The 17,976-nt window shown below is 39.4% G+C and overlaps 1 protein-coding gene across 5 annotated transcripts in view; it reads left to right on the top strand.

The window, feature by feature from the left end:
- Positions 1 to 17,775, top strand: part of LOC109935719 (elongation of very long chain fatty acids protein 5-like) — a 59,788-nt gene extending 42,013 nt beyond the window's left edge. For 3 of the 5 annotated variants that reach the window (XM_048616365.1, XM_048616366.1, XM_048616367.1), the window contains exons 7-8: positions 2,032 to 2,202; positions 17,029 to 17,746. In XM_048616365.1, the coding sequence (XP_048472322.1) occupies positions 2,041 to 2,202; positions 17,029 to 17,583 (717 nt within the window). In that variant the 5' untranslated portion in view covers positions 2,032 to 2,040 and the 3' untranslated portion in view covers positions 17,584 to 17,746. Of the gene's footprint in view, positions 1 to 2,031; positions 2,203 to 17,028 lie in introns of all 5 variants that reach the window. The other 2 variants (XM_048616368.1, XM_048616369.1) reach the window with 1 other exon arrangement.
- Positions 17,776 to 17,976: the final 201 nt, after the last annotated feature.

Below are 17,976 nucleotides of genomic sequence, written 5' to 3' on the forward strand. Positions count from 1 at the left end.
GGTCGGTCCAGGGAGGACGGACAGGTCAAGGAGGCGGGATGAGGTTAGTGGGTAGGAGATGGGGGTGGGGCTTGAGGTGGGAGGAATGGTTAGGGAGGCGGGGACGAGCTGGGATAGTTTTGGGATGTGGTCAGGGGAGGGGAGATTTTGAAACTTGTGAAGTCCACATTGATACCCTTGGGCTGCAGGGTTCCCAAACGAAATATGAGATGCTGTTCCTGCAGGTGGCATCATTGTGGCAATGCAGGAGGCCCAGGATGGACATGTCGTCCAAGGAGTGGGAGGGGGAGTTGAAATGGTTCGCAACTGGGAGGTGTAGTTGTTTGTTGCGAACTGATGGGCACCAAGAGACAGAGAGACAAATAGCTGGGTTAGATCAAGGGGAGAATTCAGGAATCAATGGGGTTATTGTACCAATTATAACAAGGTCAGCCAGGTGGACCTCTTAGAATATGGGTTTCCTGACATTTTGTTCACTCTGAGAGTTGGCCCTGAGGAAGCTGGACCAGTATCAAGAACTGTCCCCCCTGTAAATAAAGGGTGACTTGGTGACAGGATACCGGCCTCTGTGGAGTTATTTCAGTTGTTAAGGACCATTAAAGAGAGAAAAGACAGCCATGTACAGATATTGGAAACAAAGATCAGCTCACCACTTCCTCCAAAGGAGCTACATGTTGGAAACTAGGCATCAACATCTCAGGGCATGGTCTATGGGTACTGGCCGCACATACCCCAGGTCTATGAACACTGGCATCTGAAATGTGGCAGCCTCTAAGAACCCTCATGGCTCATCTCCAATCCACTTACAGGAGCTTATCCCTTCGCTGCTGCACTGGAAACTTTCACTGCAATGCTGCAGCAAGGACACCGTGTGGTGAGGGGGTCAAGCCCAGCTCATGGGCTGGACCAGGCTGCAAGTCCAGGCTCTTTGCTCCCTGTCATTGATCACTTACTTCGAGCGAACCTGGTTGCTCTAGCAGCTCTGCCTTGCCTTTCTGCACCTTGCCCTCAGCCAGAGATACAGGCTCACAGTACATCTCTCTGTCTTGTCCCAGCATAAAATGGAAAGAGCAGTTGAAGAAATTAATCAGATGAGGAGGGAAATGTCAAAGGGATGATGGTAACACTGAAGGAAGCTTGAAGAAAGGCAGAGAAGGAGCAAAATACCACCAATGGTTCCACTGAAGCCATGGGGACATCAAACAAATGATCACAGATTTATGAATAAATTTTCAAGGTTATGTCTGGTGTTAAGTATTAATTCAGTGTTCATAATTCTATGATATACTGATGATTAAATGCTGAAATCTTGGAATGCTGAGGTCAGCATTTGTTGATTTGATGCAAATACATTTGTCCACATTCTTGATACAGAAAGTAAATAAAGGGAAAACAAATATTTCTACACATTTGAAGCAGCCTTGTGCATTCATTACACATCATTAACAGTGTTATTATTCAATGAATCTTTGTTCAAATATAATTTGGACCATTTTATCTTTAGCCACTAATTTTCAGATCTTGCTCCTGAATGTATCTACTCTCTCTTAGAGGTATCTGTTTTAAATCCTCGGATGTAGCCTGTGTGTTTCAGGACATCGTTCTTCTTTTGGTCACATTAATTTCTCCAATTCTATTTCTGTGCTCATACTAATTTCTGTAAGTTCCTCATTCTCACTCAACCTTTCATTCCCTTTTCTCACTCAACCGTTTGTTCCCCACTTACTTTGGAATATTTTTTGCATCTTCCACTGGCTTCCCTGTAACAGTGACCACATTTTGCAAGCATTTGCTTGATTGTAAAGTACTTTGGGCCATCATAAGTTTAAGATAGGCACTGCTTAAGTGCAAGTCCTGACCGGGTCAGAGGTAAGTTTGATTTTGTAAATAGTGAGTTCCTAAGAATAACAGTTGAAAATGAGCTGATTACCTTTTTGAGTATTGGAATTATTTTACTATAAAGTGTACATAAAAGCAGCTTCTACATAGTGCCCAACTCTCAGTTAATCAGTTTACACATTGATTTTTCAGCCGCCAGCCATGGAAAACTTGCAGTCTGTTAATCCGGAGTTGACCACCGGAGGGAGCTTTTATATCCGTTTTCTGAATTTGAAGTCAATCCCAGTGGCTTGTCTCTACATTGCAATGATCATCTTCTCCACCTACTGGCAGAAGTATACAAAACCTCTGGAGTTGCAGAAGGTGAGAATGTTGCTTCCTCATGATTGCTGCTGCAAGTACACTCATCCAGCAGCCATTGGGGTGGGAAGCAAGTATTGTAGATTAGTTTAATCAGGATATATCATGTTGTCTGGAATTCTCTGTGAAATAAAAACATAAGAACATAAGAACTAGGAGCAGGAGTAGGCCATCTGGCCCCTCGAGCCTGCCCCGCCATTTAATAAGATCATGGCTGATCTTTTTGAGACTCAGCTCCACTTACCTGCCCACTCACCATAGTCCTTAATTCCTTTACTGTTCAAAAATTTATCTAGCCTTGCCTTAAAAACATTCGGCGAGGTAGCTTCAACCGCTTCACTGGGCAGGGAATTCCACATATTCACAACCCTTTGGGTGAAGAAGTTCCTCCTGACCTCAGTCCTACATCTGCTTCCCTTTATTTTGAGGCAATGCCCTCTAGTCCTAGTTTCACCTGCTAGCGGAAACAACCTCCCTGCCTCCACCTTCTCTATTCCCTTCATAATCTTATATGTTTCTATAAGATCTCCCCTCATTCTTCTGAATTCCAATGAGTATAATCCCAGTCTACTCAGTCTGTCCTCATAATCCAACCCTCTCAACTCTGGAATCAACCGAATCAAATAAAGAAACTCTGACAGGTAGAAATGCAGTGTTAAAAATAAGTTATTTCACAATCAAAGTGAAAATTCAGTATATCTACAATGCTTTCTTCAAACACAATTGAAAACAATTTTATTTTGCCTTTGAGATAATCTATCTCTAGCTGCTCTAGATCATACAGAACAACAGATTGTTGAACTGAAACATTAACTACTTATTTTTTCTCTTCACAGTAACTGTTTGACCTGCTGGGTATTACCAGTGTTTGCTGTTTTTACATCAAATTGTTTGAATCCATTGAGGTGATCTGATGTGTCGACGACTAGTCTCATTTGCTTCACTGGCAATAATTGACAAAAATGTGAATGTAACCACAATTCTGCATGTATCGATTACAGTGGTATTTCTGAGAAGTGTTAATTACGTGACAAGTGCTGACCAATTTCATTAATTAATTTATACAGTACAGATGGTTTAGAAATCAAATGGTCAGTAAGTGTGCTGTTGGAATAAAATTTAACTGGGAATAAGCATGAAACAATTAACAAAAATCAAATACGAATATTTGGACTTTGTTTATATTTAGATGATGTCCAGCAACAAAACCAGGGGTTTAATGTATCCCCAAAACCGTAATTATGTACTCCTACCTAATTCCACAATCTCAATGCAGTCGGAAAATGCCTGTGCACAGGTCGCAGTTAATAATCAAAGTTAATAGATGGGGTACTCATCTCTACTCTGTCATTAAAAATTCAAAGGCAGCTGCCTGAGGCTTTTCTTAAAATATTGGCTGCAGATCTCTCCTAATGTCAGTTGGTCAGTGCTTGGGGCATTGTAGAATTGAGCCACGCAAATCAGAAAGGGTGCAGGGTGGAACCTCCATTTGTGCTGATTCTCTGTGAGCTGGTGGAGTGACACAGGCTCTGGTTCTAGCTATATGGCTGGAGGCGAAAGGATTACTACTGCAGGTTACTATCCAAAAACTTCCTGCTGGAAAGTGTGTGTGTTTGTGTGTCTCTGTTGTGTTGTGTTTTGGTGGCAGTGGAAGATTGGATCAACTTCAGCATACAATGCAACCTCTCCCCTCACCTCACCTTTCAAAATGGATGAACAGCCCACAAATGTTCACAAATGAGGGCATGAATGACGTATTGGATGGGGATACCATCTGCAAATATAAAGACTAGTGGCAGTATCCTCTGCAGCAGAGGGGAGAAAAGTGCTATAGATGTGTGCTATTGTCCTGGATCATTTGCCCATTTGGTACTGTACTATTTTCTAGTCTATCAAAACAATCATAGAATCCCAACAGTGTGGAAGCAGGTCATTTGACTCTCCGAAAAGCACCAAACACAGACCTACCCTCCTACCCAGACCCACCCTCCTACCCTATACCTGCATTTCCCATGGCTAACACACCTAACCTGCACAATATTAGACATTATGGGTAATTTAGCCTGGCCAATCCACCTAACCTGCACATCTTTGGACTGAGAGAGGAAGCCGGAGCACCTAAAGGAAACCCACGTAAACACAGGGAGAATGTGCAAACTCCACACATACAGTCACCCAAGGCTGGAATCAAACCGAGGTCCCTGGCACTGTGAGGTAGTGGTGCTAACCACTGAGCCACTTTATCACCCCGTGGATTAACAGTTCTCACCCAGGACTTAGAAGGCCAATAAAAATGGACTTTAGCATTTAATTAGTTATTGATTCTTAAATTTAATTTTGTTCACTTAACAAAACGGGGTTGGGGGATGGCATAGGTTTAAGGTGAGAAGGGAAAGATTGAAAAGGGACCTAAGGGGCAACCTTTTTCACACAGCGGGTGGTGTGTGTATGAAATGAGCTGTGAGAGGAAGTAGAGGCTGGTACAATAACAACGTTTAAAAGGCATCTGGCTGGGTGCATGAATAGGAAGGGTTTAGAGGGATATGGGCCAAATGCTGACAAATGGGACTAGATTAATTTAGGATATCTGGTTGGCGTGGACAAGTTGGACTGAAGGGCCTGTTTCCATTGCTGTACAACTCTATGACTGTAAAAACGCATGGTGCTATGTGAAGTTTTAAGGAAATTGGTTTCATGCCCTAAACTTTTGCAAACCTCATTGAGGGAGTTAGTCCTTCCAAGGATGGTTGATGGTTGCTGCTTTTGACTCGGTTGTAAGGAGCTGATATCGGGGTATATTCCTTAGTTGCTATTTCTCTGCCTTTAAAATGCCAGTGACTAACAAAGGCAAATGCATTTTGTGTTTCAGCCGTAGCTACAATCTAAAACTGCTTTTGTGTCATGATTAATTTTACAGTTAACAGGTCCAATTGGCAGTACCTTAAAGTGGGAGATATGCAGTATTTCAGGTGTCAACCATAGCTTAGCATACTTGTCCCTGTGTCAGAACGTTGTGACCAAGTTCCCCTTGAGGAATTGAGCACAGGTATCTAGGCTAACATTCCACTGTAATACTGAGGGAGTGCTGCATTATCAGAGGTGCCATCAATTCAGATAAGATGCTGAACGGAGAAATTTTCTTATCCCTCAAGTTGGCATTAAAAGATCCCATGACATTTTCAAGAAAAGCAGGGTAATTCTTCCAGTTATCCTATGCAATATTTAGTCATCATGACAAGTAAAAAAACGATTAATGAAAAATTATCATATGGCAGTTTGGGAGAGCTTGTGTGCAGATTGTTTGCCGTGTTTCTGACTTTACAACACTGATTACTCTTCAATAGGATTTAATTGACTGTAAAGTGCTTTTGAATGTTCTAAAGTTACGATAGGTACTGTAAAAGTACATTATTTTTCCTATCTTGCTTTCTATTTTTCTATTGAGGCTTTCCTTTCTCTTATCTTTTCCATCTTTTACTCTTCATGCACAGTGTTAGCTGTTTGCTTTCCATTTTTGCAGCACTAATATTCAGAGTTAGTCATTCAGAGTCTGAGCATTTTTTATATACTGGTGCATAGTAAGACCTGTTACTGCTGCATGTTTACTTACTGTGCCAGTGATTACCTTTAAACTTGACCAGTTTCATATAAACCTTATTTAATGTGTATTAGATTTACTATCAGTTGTAGGTTTTTGGTTTAAAGATGATTATTCACACTGTTATATTTGACACAAAGCAGTTCTGAATCCTGTTGATTTGTCTATTTGCTATTTTCCCACTTGGGTAATAAGGCACATGAATGATTCATGCCTAACATACATAATGCATAATTAAATCACAATTTGATGGAGTGGAATTTATTAATTGTGAAGACACATGTGTTTCTGTAATACACTAATTCATTTCTAAGTTTTTATTGCCACATTGCTCATTCAGCTGTAATCAGCTGCTGTGTTGAGTTCCTAAGTAACAGTTGCACATTGTTGCAACAAATTATCTGCAAGAACATGCTAAATACAGGCAGGGTGTGTTAATATACAGATTGGTACAATATGTTTATTTTCCAAGAAAAGTTATCATGTTAATTACAGTAACAGTGGCAATTTAATCATTTGTCCTTGGCTGTCGAAACCAAATTCTGATGGATTAATGAGGTTGATGGATTGCAGATTATGCTGCAGAGTTCGTGTAGATTATAAATAAGGCCTTGTGCTAACAATGTGAGTGGAAATTGAAGCATTAATATCAATTAAAACCCCTTTTTTTTTTGCTTTTAGCAAACTGCCAACGCAAAACTTTTATCTAAATTTTCTCCTCTGAACAAAGCTTTGTAGTTGCTTTCAGGATGGGCAAGTATTAGCCTAATGAGTTATTATGTGCTGTAATGTAGGAATATACTGTGTGTGCCTGGTATAATTTCAGAGCAAAAAAAGCATGCAAAAAGATTGCATTACAATGTGCCTAGAATGCTCCCAATGGCTTAATATGTAAATATATCATCCAGTGTGGTGCATTGTATTATGGGTTCAGGTTGGTGCAGAATGAACTGGTATGATTGGTTGGTTAGTTTCCTCCAGTTGGCCTCCAAGCCCACAGTGAAGGAAATAAAAATTAACCAAAGTTTATTTTTATGACTTTCATCCACAATTGGGTGGAAAGGCTGAGTGTGAGGTCAAGACTGGGTAGGACTCAATTAGAATGTCCTACATGGTTATAATGCCGTCTGAGGCTTGCAGAGGTTCAGGTGTGACAAACAGGACATTGTACCAATTGAACTGGATCCTGCAAAATTCTACATACTTGGGAGCAAAAGCAAAATAAAAAAAGGGTTAAAATTGCAACACAATAAGTCCTCAATTACACAGGCTTGTAACGAAGTGCCAGCCAAAGAGGAACTGTGGTTAATAATCCCGGAACAAATAACCAACATATATGGTTCGGTATACTGCAGTTTCTGCCTGTGCACATGTATAAAATATTTTAACATTACTGTTAAAACCACATTTTATCAGCTGGTGTGAACAAATGTGTATAATTATTCATCCTTCTAATCCTGTGTTAGCTAATAAATGCATTTTAACCTTAAGAATCACACAAACTGTATTTTAATTAATAAAAGGTAAAATTTAATCCCAAGCATTTGATCTGCAGAATACATAGATCCAGAAAAGTCCACTGGGATTTTTCAGCAGGTGCATAATATTTGAAGTCCTGTCAAGTAACACTAGACTACTTCCACGAAACAGCCTGTCATATGACAGCGATATTGATATCTTTGATTGACAGTTAGCTATTATCAAAAAGATTGAATTCATCTCAAAAACCTAATCATAACATTTTACTCGCTAAAATTATAGTACAAATTGAAGCCTGAATTGAGTTAAGTTTTTATTTAGAAGCAGCATATATGCTAAACTATTAGCTGCTTTCTGCATTTGCTGACAGTACACTTGACTCTCTGATGTCCTTTCCTGCTTCTCTGTCTTGCCCCATTTCTCTCTTTTTCCTTTCATATTTATATGGTTTTAGATGCCAAGTAATAAAGTAGTAAATTTGGTGTCATTTCCTAGTCACTGACGTTACATGTTTATGAATAGCTGGGAGATGATTGTAAACTACAGAAAGTGTAACGTAGTCAGAGTGGTATAAACATTTGACACCGGCCATCTTGTCTAAATCTGTTTGATAAATTCAGCCTGGGTCTGAAATCCCTTTTTTCCCGAGGCTATTGATTTCAGCAGCGTACCAGAATATGATACATTATCTGAGTTAGTATTGGACGCAGTGTTACATAGTTATATTGCTAATGGCTCCCTTGTTTCCCATACACTTAAAAAATAGTTTAATTTTAGACTTTAGTAATGTTGTCGCAATGTGTTTCTTCTCTTTTCTTTCTAAACAATAGCCACATTTGATTTATTCCTAATGTGCTGTTTAGAATAATATCACCCATTTAATACAGAATTTGAGCTGCAGCTTGCCTTGTGTGCATTTGTTAATTTCACTATAATAAATGTTGTTCCAGAAAATTAGAATGTTGAATATTACATGTGTAAAAAAAAGGTGAAGATTGAGAGTAAAACACAAAAGGCTCAGTGTTTTCAGATTGTGTTTTGAATAATTTGAAATTCAAATACAGTAACATGGTGCCAAAGTACCATCAAGCATTAATGGAAGGATAACACTTCAAGGACTGCAGTAGCATATCTACACCAACAAAGAGATGTTTTTTTCTTTTTCCTATTCCATTGCTGTCCCAGAATCACGCTAGAGAGGTAGGCAGCAACCTGTTTGTAGACTCTGTCATTGTCACTCAATAACTGACTGCATATAAAATCCTCTGCTGACTCTCCTTTCAAAATTTTCTCCCCATCTCTCTAACGGCAAGTCATCAACTCAGATTGGAGACTCAGTGTCAGATAAAAGTGCAGGCTCAAACTGATGGCACGATACTCCATAGCTCAGCATGACGGGATGCTAGAGCTGCAGTATACCGAACCATATATGGTGGTTATTTGTTTTGGGATTATGAAGTACAATTTCTCTTTGGCTGGCACTTAGTTACAAGCCAGTGTTTCAATTGAGCATTTTTGGTAATACCGTAAACACAGGGAACAAAGCTCAGGCACTCTGGCTTTGTCAGCTAAATTCCCTGATTGAATTACTGCTGTAAATTCCCTGCCAGCTATTGTTTTTTTCTAACATATTGATCTTCTGTGGTCCACACTCAAGAAAGGTAAAGTAGGAAGTCTCTTCTCTTAATTGTCTCCTATCCTTTTTGGCACTATCTTTACCCTAGCTTCTCTTTGCTGTGCTATGCTCCTGCACTTTTCCCATTGTGATGTTGTTGACTCTTCTGTTCACTTATTCTCTTACTCTTCCTTGTATTTGCATCTTGATCCCAAAGAGCCTTGGACAAAGTGGAGGCCATCTTGGGTTTGATGGGCACAGGTTTGGGGTTGGTGCGTGTGGTTAGCTGAGGTAACAGTTGAGATTTCTGGCTGTTTGGAGTGAAAATTTGGAGCATGTTGGGTGGGATAGATCTTGGAGTGGGATATTGTTGGATGAATCTGGTGCTGTGAGGATCTTATGGGGTCAGTGCACAAACATAGTTTGCCTGGAGCAGAGAGCCTTGGGACCTGGCATCAAATACTATGGGTTATGCCAAGGAAGGGTTTTTGTGAGTCATAGAATCCCTACATTGTAGAAGCAGGCTATTCAGCCCATCAAGTCCACACCGACCCTCTGAAGAGCATCCCACCCAGACCCACTTCTGTGTAAACAAAGGAGAGCAGGGGATTGAGAGACACTGTAATACTGTGCCTGATCGTCAGGGAAACATTTGAGGAGCAAATTTAAGTATTAAGTCTGGAATAAAGGGAAATATCTGTGGATGAAGGTTTTGGTTGACACGTGAATTTAGTGACAATTTTGCACATAGTAATTTTATGTCACATCATTAATATTGATTGTTGATTGAACTGTTGACTTTAACTTTTTGAGATTACTGATCCAGATTTGCTTTCTTCTGAAACAAAGGCAAAAACAGAAATTGCTGGAAAAACTCAGCAGGTCAGGCTGCACGTGAAGAGAGAAATTGCAGTTAATGTTTCGGGTCCAGTGACCCATCTTCAGAACTGATGGTAGCTAGGAAAATCACTTCTTTTGACTTTCCAACTGCTTTTCTCTCTCTCTGGGCTCTGTCTCCACCTATTGTTACTCCACACCCCTCTCCCCCACTTCCATTCCATCTGCTGCATAACTACTAACCCTTTCCTAGCTACTAACAGTTCTGAAGAAGGGTCACTGGACATTAACTCTGATTTTTCTCCACAAATACTGCCAGACCTGCTGAGCTTTTCCAGCAATTTCTGTTTTTGTTTCTGATTTCCAGCATCTGCAGTTCTTTTGCCTGGTTGCTTTTGTCTGGCTGAGCAGATGTGACACTTTCCCCAAGTCTTAAAAGTGACAAATCAGGGCAAAATATGCAGTTATACCGAGGGTATGCAGTTTATTTTCAATGTACAATTCATACTTTCATTAATTCATAGTGGTATCAGCAGGTTAGGGGTTATTAAAGATATTGGTCTGTCAGTTGAAGGAAATAGACATAATGTAACTGTCTGATTATATCTTGGAAACTTTTATGTTAAATTAACATTAAATATGTTGCATATATGTGAGATATTGTTAGTAAAATATTGATGTGAGCTCCTAGATTAGAAGAAAATATCTATTATTCAGAAGGGCTCAACAAATATTATAATTAATATTTTCTTGAATTAAAAATGTGTTGGAACATCTGACATCATCTCCATATTTTTGAACTGAACGCACTACTCTCTGCTAAGAGAAGACTGCAGCTGAAGTGTGAAATGAAGAGGGTCTTCGTGATCCTCAACACTTGCTCTCTCTGGAAGCCTGTGTAATTGTCATTCAGAACTGAATTTCACATCCAAGTTCGCAAAACTGATATGAAACTGTGGAGTGCCATTCGGATCAGTATAAATAGCTACCAGTAACATGGCGCTTGTTTTACTGAGGAAAGATTTCAATTTTACATGATCTCCACAAATCCGTGCTTGTGAGGGTCGAACACGCTGTCCCTTTATAAAAACAGCTCCTGTGTGAAATGTGTATCTCTGAAATCTACCACTTCAAAACTCTGATGGACTCCAATTCTGAACCAACTTGTGCGCTGTTAGAATCTCTGCCACTTGAACACATTATTTTCAATAGTCCCTTGAACACCATCTTTTCTCTACCAAAAAACAGTCTGGTTGGATCTAAGTTTCGATAACCTGGAAATATTAGTCCTCCATTTGTGCTTTGCTTTTGGAACAAAGATCATCTGCCAATCTGCACTATTTCTTAACAAAATCAATTTAAGAAAATTGCTGATTGAAAGGACATTTCACACTACATTTATGAATGATGCTGCTATACTTTGGTCTAATCTAGTGATAGGTTAGCCATAGTTGCTAAGTATTATGATTTGAATAATTTATAATGATTTTACGGTTGCAGTAGCAGGACTTAATATTCCTTTTTTAATTGAAAATACTTATTCAGAGTTCATAGTTTGAATTACTATTAGCTGTGGATGATTATTAAGTGAATATTGTTTCCTTTCAATCAGATTTTATCGAGTTTTAGACTTAATGAGGCACAGCTATGTGGCTATTAGAATTGAAGAGGTGGTGATATTATATGACTCCATAAAATGTATATATACATTTATATTCTGTATCCACACTGAGGTTTACTATTAGAATAGAAAGGCTCTTCTTGTAGAAAATACCAGGCAATCTCCTTCAGTTTTTATTTTGCAGCGCTGCATCTTACAGCCATGAGTTCTATTTTAAAACAAAAGTGGGTAATATATGTATATAGAACTCCAAAGGCATCTGGTCGCCCAGGGAGTCTTTTCTGCAATGAGCACAAATTGGACTCCTCCCATACATATGTAGGCCACCTTTTAAGAAAGACAGGATTTGGACAGAATATCCTAATTCCCTTGCAGCCCCATAAAGGGAACCTGCCAGAGAAGCAGCACCTTTACCCAGGCAAATCCCAACTACTATTAGTAAATACCTTGATCCTCAAACAATGCCGGAGTCCCCAGTGTGCGCACAGCCAGACTGACAATGCTAATTTTGCAACTGTTCTATTGTGACATGATAAATTACATTTCTGTAATGTATTGAAACTGTTAAAACTGCATGGACATCCTGTGAATGTTACTCCCTTATTAATTCCACATTCAGAACAAAACATCAGGCTGTAATTATGCACTCCACCCAACAGAGGCACCTAAATGCTACCACTGGCAGGAGGATATGATTTGAGTCTGTTAAGATTGCATAGGAAGTTTCCACTATAGATATAGCCATTGGAATTTCTACCATCAGCATACAAGTAAGGGTGGAATATGAGAGTCTAAGCAAGCAACTGAGTTAAATCTGCAAGGCCTGGTCCAATTATCCCTGATCTCTAACCCCATTTCACTCTAAGATACAGTTGGTTCTTCCCATTAAAGTCAGGGACAACCGGAGCAGGTTCTATAATTTGTGTATGCACCAAACTATAGGGAAGTCGAGTGTTGTAGAAGAGAGGGAGCTCCCAGGAAACCAGAAGGCTAGAGTTTCTCAATGAGAATCGTACCCAATTTATTAACCATTTTAGGATTAATTATTAATACGAAATCATTAATAATTGATAACATCAATTTCCAACATTAATTGTACCTTTTTAATTAAACACTTAGCTGTAACAGTGTCAATTTGAATATTTATCCCCACAAATTTTATGAACTCTTAATTTCAAAAGGCAAATATTACATTTTGGATTCTGTGAGTTGAGAAATTATTGTGCACAATACTAGCATGTGAACACTTAATGTAGCATTGCTTTATCCAATTTAACAGCTTATTTCAAATAAGAATAGGTTAATGCCTCTGTTAAATAGTGCACAAACAAATGTCAAATGAATGTGTTAAGGGCTTATACACAATTTCTCGGCTGTGGTGCTTTGATTCTGAACAAAATATTGCAGGTTAAATGTCGTCTTACTATAATCTATACAAGTTACTTTATTATCTTGTAACTGCTGTGAATAATATCCCTGAAAAGTTGATCTGTATTTATGCAGTAAATTTTGCTGTATCAGACCAGTGACATTAGAAGATTTTTGGTCTACTGTATTTGAGATATCCGATTTCCATTGTTCTCCATTAACAGTGACCTTCTTTCTGGGTCAGTCATCTCACTTTGATGCAGTGCTGCTAAGCCTTTCACTATAGGAAATGAGGGCAAAACAAATAAATGACCCTGCTTGTTATCAGAAATGGCAAGGGTGTGAGTTACAGATGTAATTACTTGCTTATGGCACCTCTTGATTTTTAGCCACTCGTAGACAATGTGGGTCAAAAGCAACATGGAATTACATACTTCTGAATCTAATCTTAACTCAAATCTCATAGTCATTTTGAGGCGTAGATTTTATTGAAATGGACAGGGTTCACATGCAATGCAAATGCCATTCACTGTGATAAAAACTGGTTTCACTAACAGGCATGCCCTTGATGGCATTTGGTGAATACAACTTTCCAACTGAGGTTCGTGAAAGTTTATTAATTTTGGATGCAAAGTTACTTCAAGTACGAGGAAGAGGCTGTGTAAATCCTTACTGTGATCACATTGTAGCCACAAGCTTTGATGTTTTAAAATGTCCATTGCTGCTGTATATCTGCTGTTTTCTGGATGTTGCTTCTTGACAGCTGCTGCAATCCCAAGAGAGGCCTAATTTATTACCCCGATTCTCTCTTTCTCTGTAATGGATATGGTATTACAGGAGGTTGCATTATTGTTGTTATTTGGAGGTCACTGTGACCTTGTCTGGTGGTAAGAAAAAGATTAAAAAACCAGCCTTCTCTACACAGGAATTCTCGTCAGATATGGAAAATATGGATCACCCCAAATTAATTGAAACACTATCATGTGCTGGAGGTTTGTGGAAATTAGAGAGAGCAGTGACACACATTTTTGAGGGGTAAAATGCCAACTTAACTAAATATTAATTAAGAACACCCTGACAACATGTCTGGTGTAGTTGATTTCAGTACTATACAAGTTGACCTGATTTAATCAGCAGGACAATAAGATATTTACCTGAGCAGATTATTGCTTTTTTAAAATTGAGTTTATTTGTCAGCTGGATATTACCAGCTGAAAGTTGCTTCTTGTATTGTAGTGCAGTCACCATGTAATATCTGTCCCTCAATTCAGATGCCTGTGTACAGTCAGCACATGTGATGTGACTTCAAGGCAAGCTTAGCATCTTGTACTTAGTGCTGCTGTCACATGGAGGTGAAATCTGTTGATTGCATTCTGAGCCTGGGCAGATAAAAGTATTTTTTTTTAAACTCCAAAAGCACTTAAAGACTTTTGCAGCTTTGAAGAAATGTACATTTTTCATCACGGCCTCTTGTCACCCACTACTGCTCCCCGCAACCGGACAATTTTCCTCCAAGATCATAATTCTGATTATTATTGAGTATAGTGGGAACAGGCAGTGTGTTGCAGGCTGAGGCGTCTGTGCTGCCCTCTCTATATCTTTCTGTGTTCAAAAATCAGTTTCAGGTGGAAAGTTGAGAGCACCCAGTTTGCTTTTAAGGAATGTGCCTAAAATCAGAGGGGATTGTCAATCATTCCCCAAACGAGATACAGCATGCCCCCAAATTACACATCACACTGTAACATAATATTACTGAATGGATGAGAATGAATTAACTCAGCTGCTGTTTCTTACAATCATAGAATCCCTACAGTGTGGAAGCAGGCCATTTGGCCCATCAAGTCGACACTGATCCTCTGAAGAGCATCCCACCCAGACCTACCCCTCTACCCTATCTCTGTAACCTTGCATTTCTCATGGCTAATACATCTAGCCAGCACATCCCTGGACACTATGGGGCAATTTAGCATGGCCAATCCACCTAAACTGCACATCTTTGGACTGTGGGAGGAACCCACACAGACACGGGGAGAATTTCACACACTTCGCAAACTTCACACACACTGTCACCCGATGGTGGAATCGATCCCCAGTCCCTGGTGCTGTGAGACACCGGTGCCAACCACTGAGCCACCATGCTGCCGCTTATTCTCTCTTTTTGCAGAAAGTGTGAGAGTTTTGCTTATTCCTCCTGGATCACTGAACTGGGATTGGTATTTGTGGCATTGCTGAGTGAATGTACCATCCTAAATTCTGACACTTTTTGCATAAGTGTATTGTACTACCGGGTTGCTGCTGCCATATTTTTAAGTTATTAAATGGATTAAATATTTGAAACTTTTCATTTCTGAATTTATCGAAGGCATTCATTAAACACATGGAGACATGACTGGTCATGGCAGCATATCAAAAAGGAGTTGCCTAGCGTAAATAATTCATAGTCAATGTGTGCATGTATTATATTTCTTTTAAGTTTGATTCATGGAGTCATGCAAAACAAAGGATGGTGATTCACCTCTCAGTGTTTTGGTCAGCTTGTTCAAACAGCCAACTATTCATTGCCTTATCTTACCATTTTTTCCATTTCAAGTAATATCCTATTTGAAAGTTGCTATTGATTCTGGTTCCATCACCCTTTCAGGCAGAAACATAGAAAATAGGAGCAGGAATAGGCTATTCGGCCCTTTGAGTCTACACTGCTATTCACCATGTTCACGGCTGATCATCCAGCTCCATAACTGTTCCTGCTTTCTCCTCATGCCCTTTGATTGCTTTAGCCAGAAGAACGATTTCTAACTCCTTCTTGAAAACATTTAATGTTTTGTCCTCAAGCACTTACTGTGGCAGAGAGTTCCACAAACTCACCACTCTCTGGGAGATAAAATTTCTCCTCATCTCAGTCCTAATGGCATATCCTTACACTGTGACCCCTGGTTCTGCACTTCCTGGTCATTAGCAACATCCTTCCTGTGTTTACCCTGTCTAATCCTCTTAGGATTTTATAGGTTTCTACAAGATGTCTCCCTACACTGCCCAATTCTTCCAAATGCCCTTGAATCTGTCCTAACTATTCAGTCTCTTCATACAACAGTGCTGCCATCCCAGAGCACACGGCATAATTTGTACAAAAAGACATTTTTCCTAACTCTGCTGGCTTGATTGTCAATTTTTCAAAGGATTTAATAGGAAGGAACAAAACAAACTATCCTAATTAAGTGAGTAAAGGCACCAAAAAGAAGCATGTATCGTTTGGTTGCTGAGTCTTTCTTGCCAGTAGAAACTGTTTCTGTCTTAATTTTGGCCACATTTCATGAATCTGCTCGAAGAAGAGCACTCGTAGCTTCTCTATGCTTTTTATAGAGTCCCTACACTGTAGAAGCAGGCCATTCAGCCTATCAAGTCCACACTAACCCTCTGAAGAGCATCCCACTCAGACCCACCCCCTACCTTATCCCTGCAACCCTTTATTTCCCACAGCTAATGCACTTAGCCTGCACACAATGGTCAATTTAGCATGGCCAATCCACCTAACCTGCACACCTTTGGACTGTGGGAGGAAATCAGAGCACCTGGAGGAAACCCATGCAGACACGGGGAGAACTCCAAACTCCATACAGACAGTCACTCAAGGATGAAATCGAACCCTGGTTCCTGGCGCTGTGAGGCAGCAGTGCTAACCACTGAGCCACTGTGCCTTATTCTTTACAATTAATAAAGCTATGAACACAATCCCTTCCTCCAGTTGTTAAATTTTCATACCGCCATTTGTAATGATGCTAAAGTTTTTAAGTTTTTCATAGCCAGAGAGTAATAAAAGTGTAACAATTTGCTTGAAAAGCTTTTAATATGATTGAATAACAAGGCAATGGAGTAGGTTTTGCAGTAAGGATCTTGCTTCAATAGTGCTGTGTACTAATTGAGATACAGGATGTACCTCAGTCACAGAATAATCCACACACCTGTAAATACTGAGATTCCTGTTATAGCCCTTGGTGACACCCAGTCACCTCAAGTTAAAGATTACAGCTACACTGCTGGAGAAAGTGAGTGAGTTGTGCTGGGAAGGACAGTTGCAATCAATGTTAGGAAAATAATATAAGCATTAAAGCCTCTGGTTAAATAATTCATGGGTTCAAATCTAAAAGTCGTCTAATTTTTCTTCAACGTAAAATGTATTTTCATAATTATATTGCTGGAAGCCAAATTAATTCAATTTTCTTAGGCATTGTCATTTGTTAAGTTGAATAGAATGTGATTTGAATAGTTGCTGCTTACCAATCCTTGTAAATGCCTGTTTGTTACGTTCTGCAGATCCTATTAGTCTATAATATGGCCTGTAGCATCATGAGCCTGTACATCACTCTGCTGTTCCTGCGTGGTCTTAGCATCACAACTTCCATATTTCAAAAGGAGTTCTTTCCAGAATTGTACCATGCTTACTTTATGTATTGGGTAATAAAAAATGTGGAGCTGCTTGACACGGTCTTCATGATCTTAAGACATCGCAAGCGTCAGATCTCCTTCCTACATGTCTACCATCATTGCAGCATGCTGGTTCTTAGTGACCTGACGTACCATTACTACCCATGGCCAGCCATTGCTCCTTTCCTTACATTTAATTCATTCATTCATGTCATCCTGTATTTCTACTATGGGCAGAGTGCCTTGAACCCTATCGAACGACCTGCATGGAAGAAAAAAATGACTCAGTTACAAATCCTCCAGTTTCTTTTGGACTTGATTCTTGCAATATGGGGGTATCTCTTTCATGGATTTTGTATTTACAGTATACTGTATGGTTTGACAATGCTGGCACTGTTCTTAAACTTTTATCGCAAGGCTTTTAATTCCAAAAAAGCAACGTAACTGTACTTACAATTGTAAAATCTGATTTGGATATTATTTCCATTCCTGTAATTATAATAGCATGATTTAGAGTCTGGCACAGTGTTAAAATTTGAATTGTTTTTAAAGTGTAATTGTTGAAAATGAAGTAAATAGAATTTGATGTGCTTCAACAAATAAAATATTGGTAGATATGTATAAATTGTAATTATACATGCTTCGTTTTGGTGTCTTTACTCACTTACTTGGATAGTTTGTTTTGTCCATTCCTGTTCCTATTTGGATATCTTAGCATGTTTTTGCACTGTCACGTGATAAAGCACAAACTGGTAACAGTTCTTCATTCTCCTTCAGATGAATTCAGGTCTCCCAAGTGTCAGTGGGAGAGAGCACCTCAGAGTGGATATTTCCCAA

This window comes from Rhincodon typus, chromosome 34 (assembly GCF_021869965.1).
Source record: "Rhincodon typus isolate 14 chromosome 34, sRhiTyp1.1, whole genome shotgun sequence".
Lineage (NCBI taxonomy): Eukaryota > Metazoa > Chordata > Chondrichthyes > Orectolobiformes > Rhincodontidae > Rhincodon > Rhincodon typus.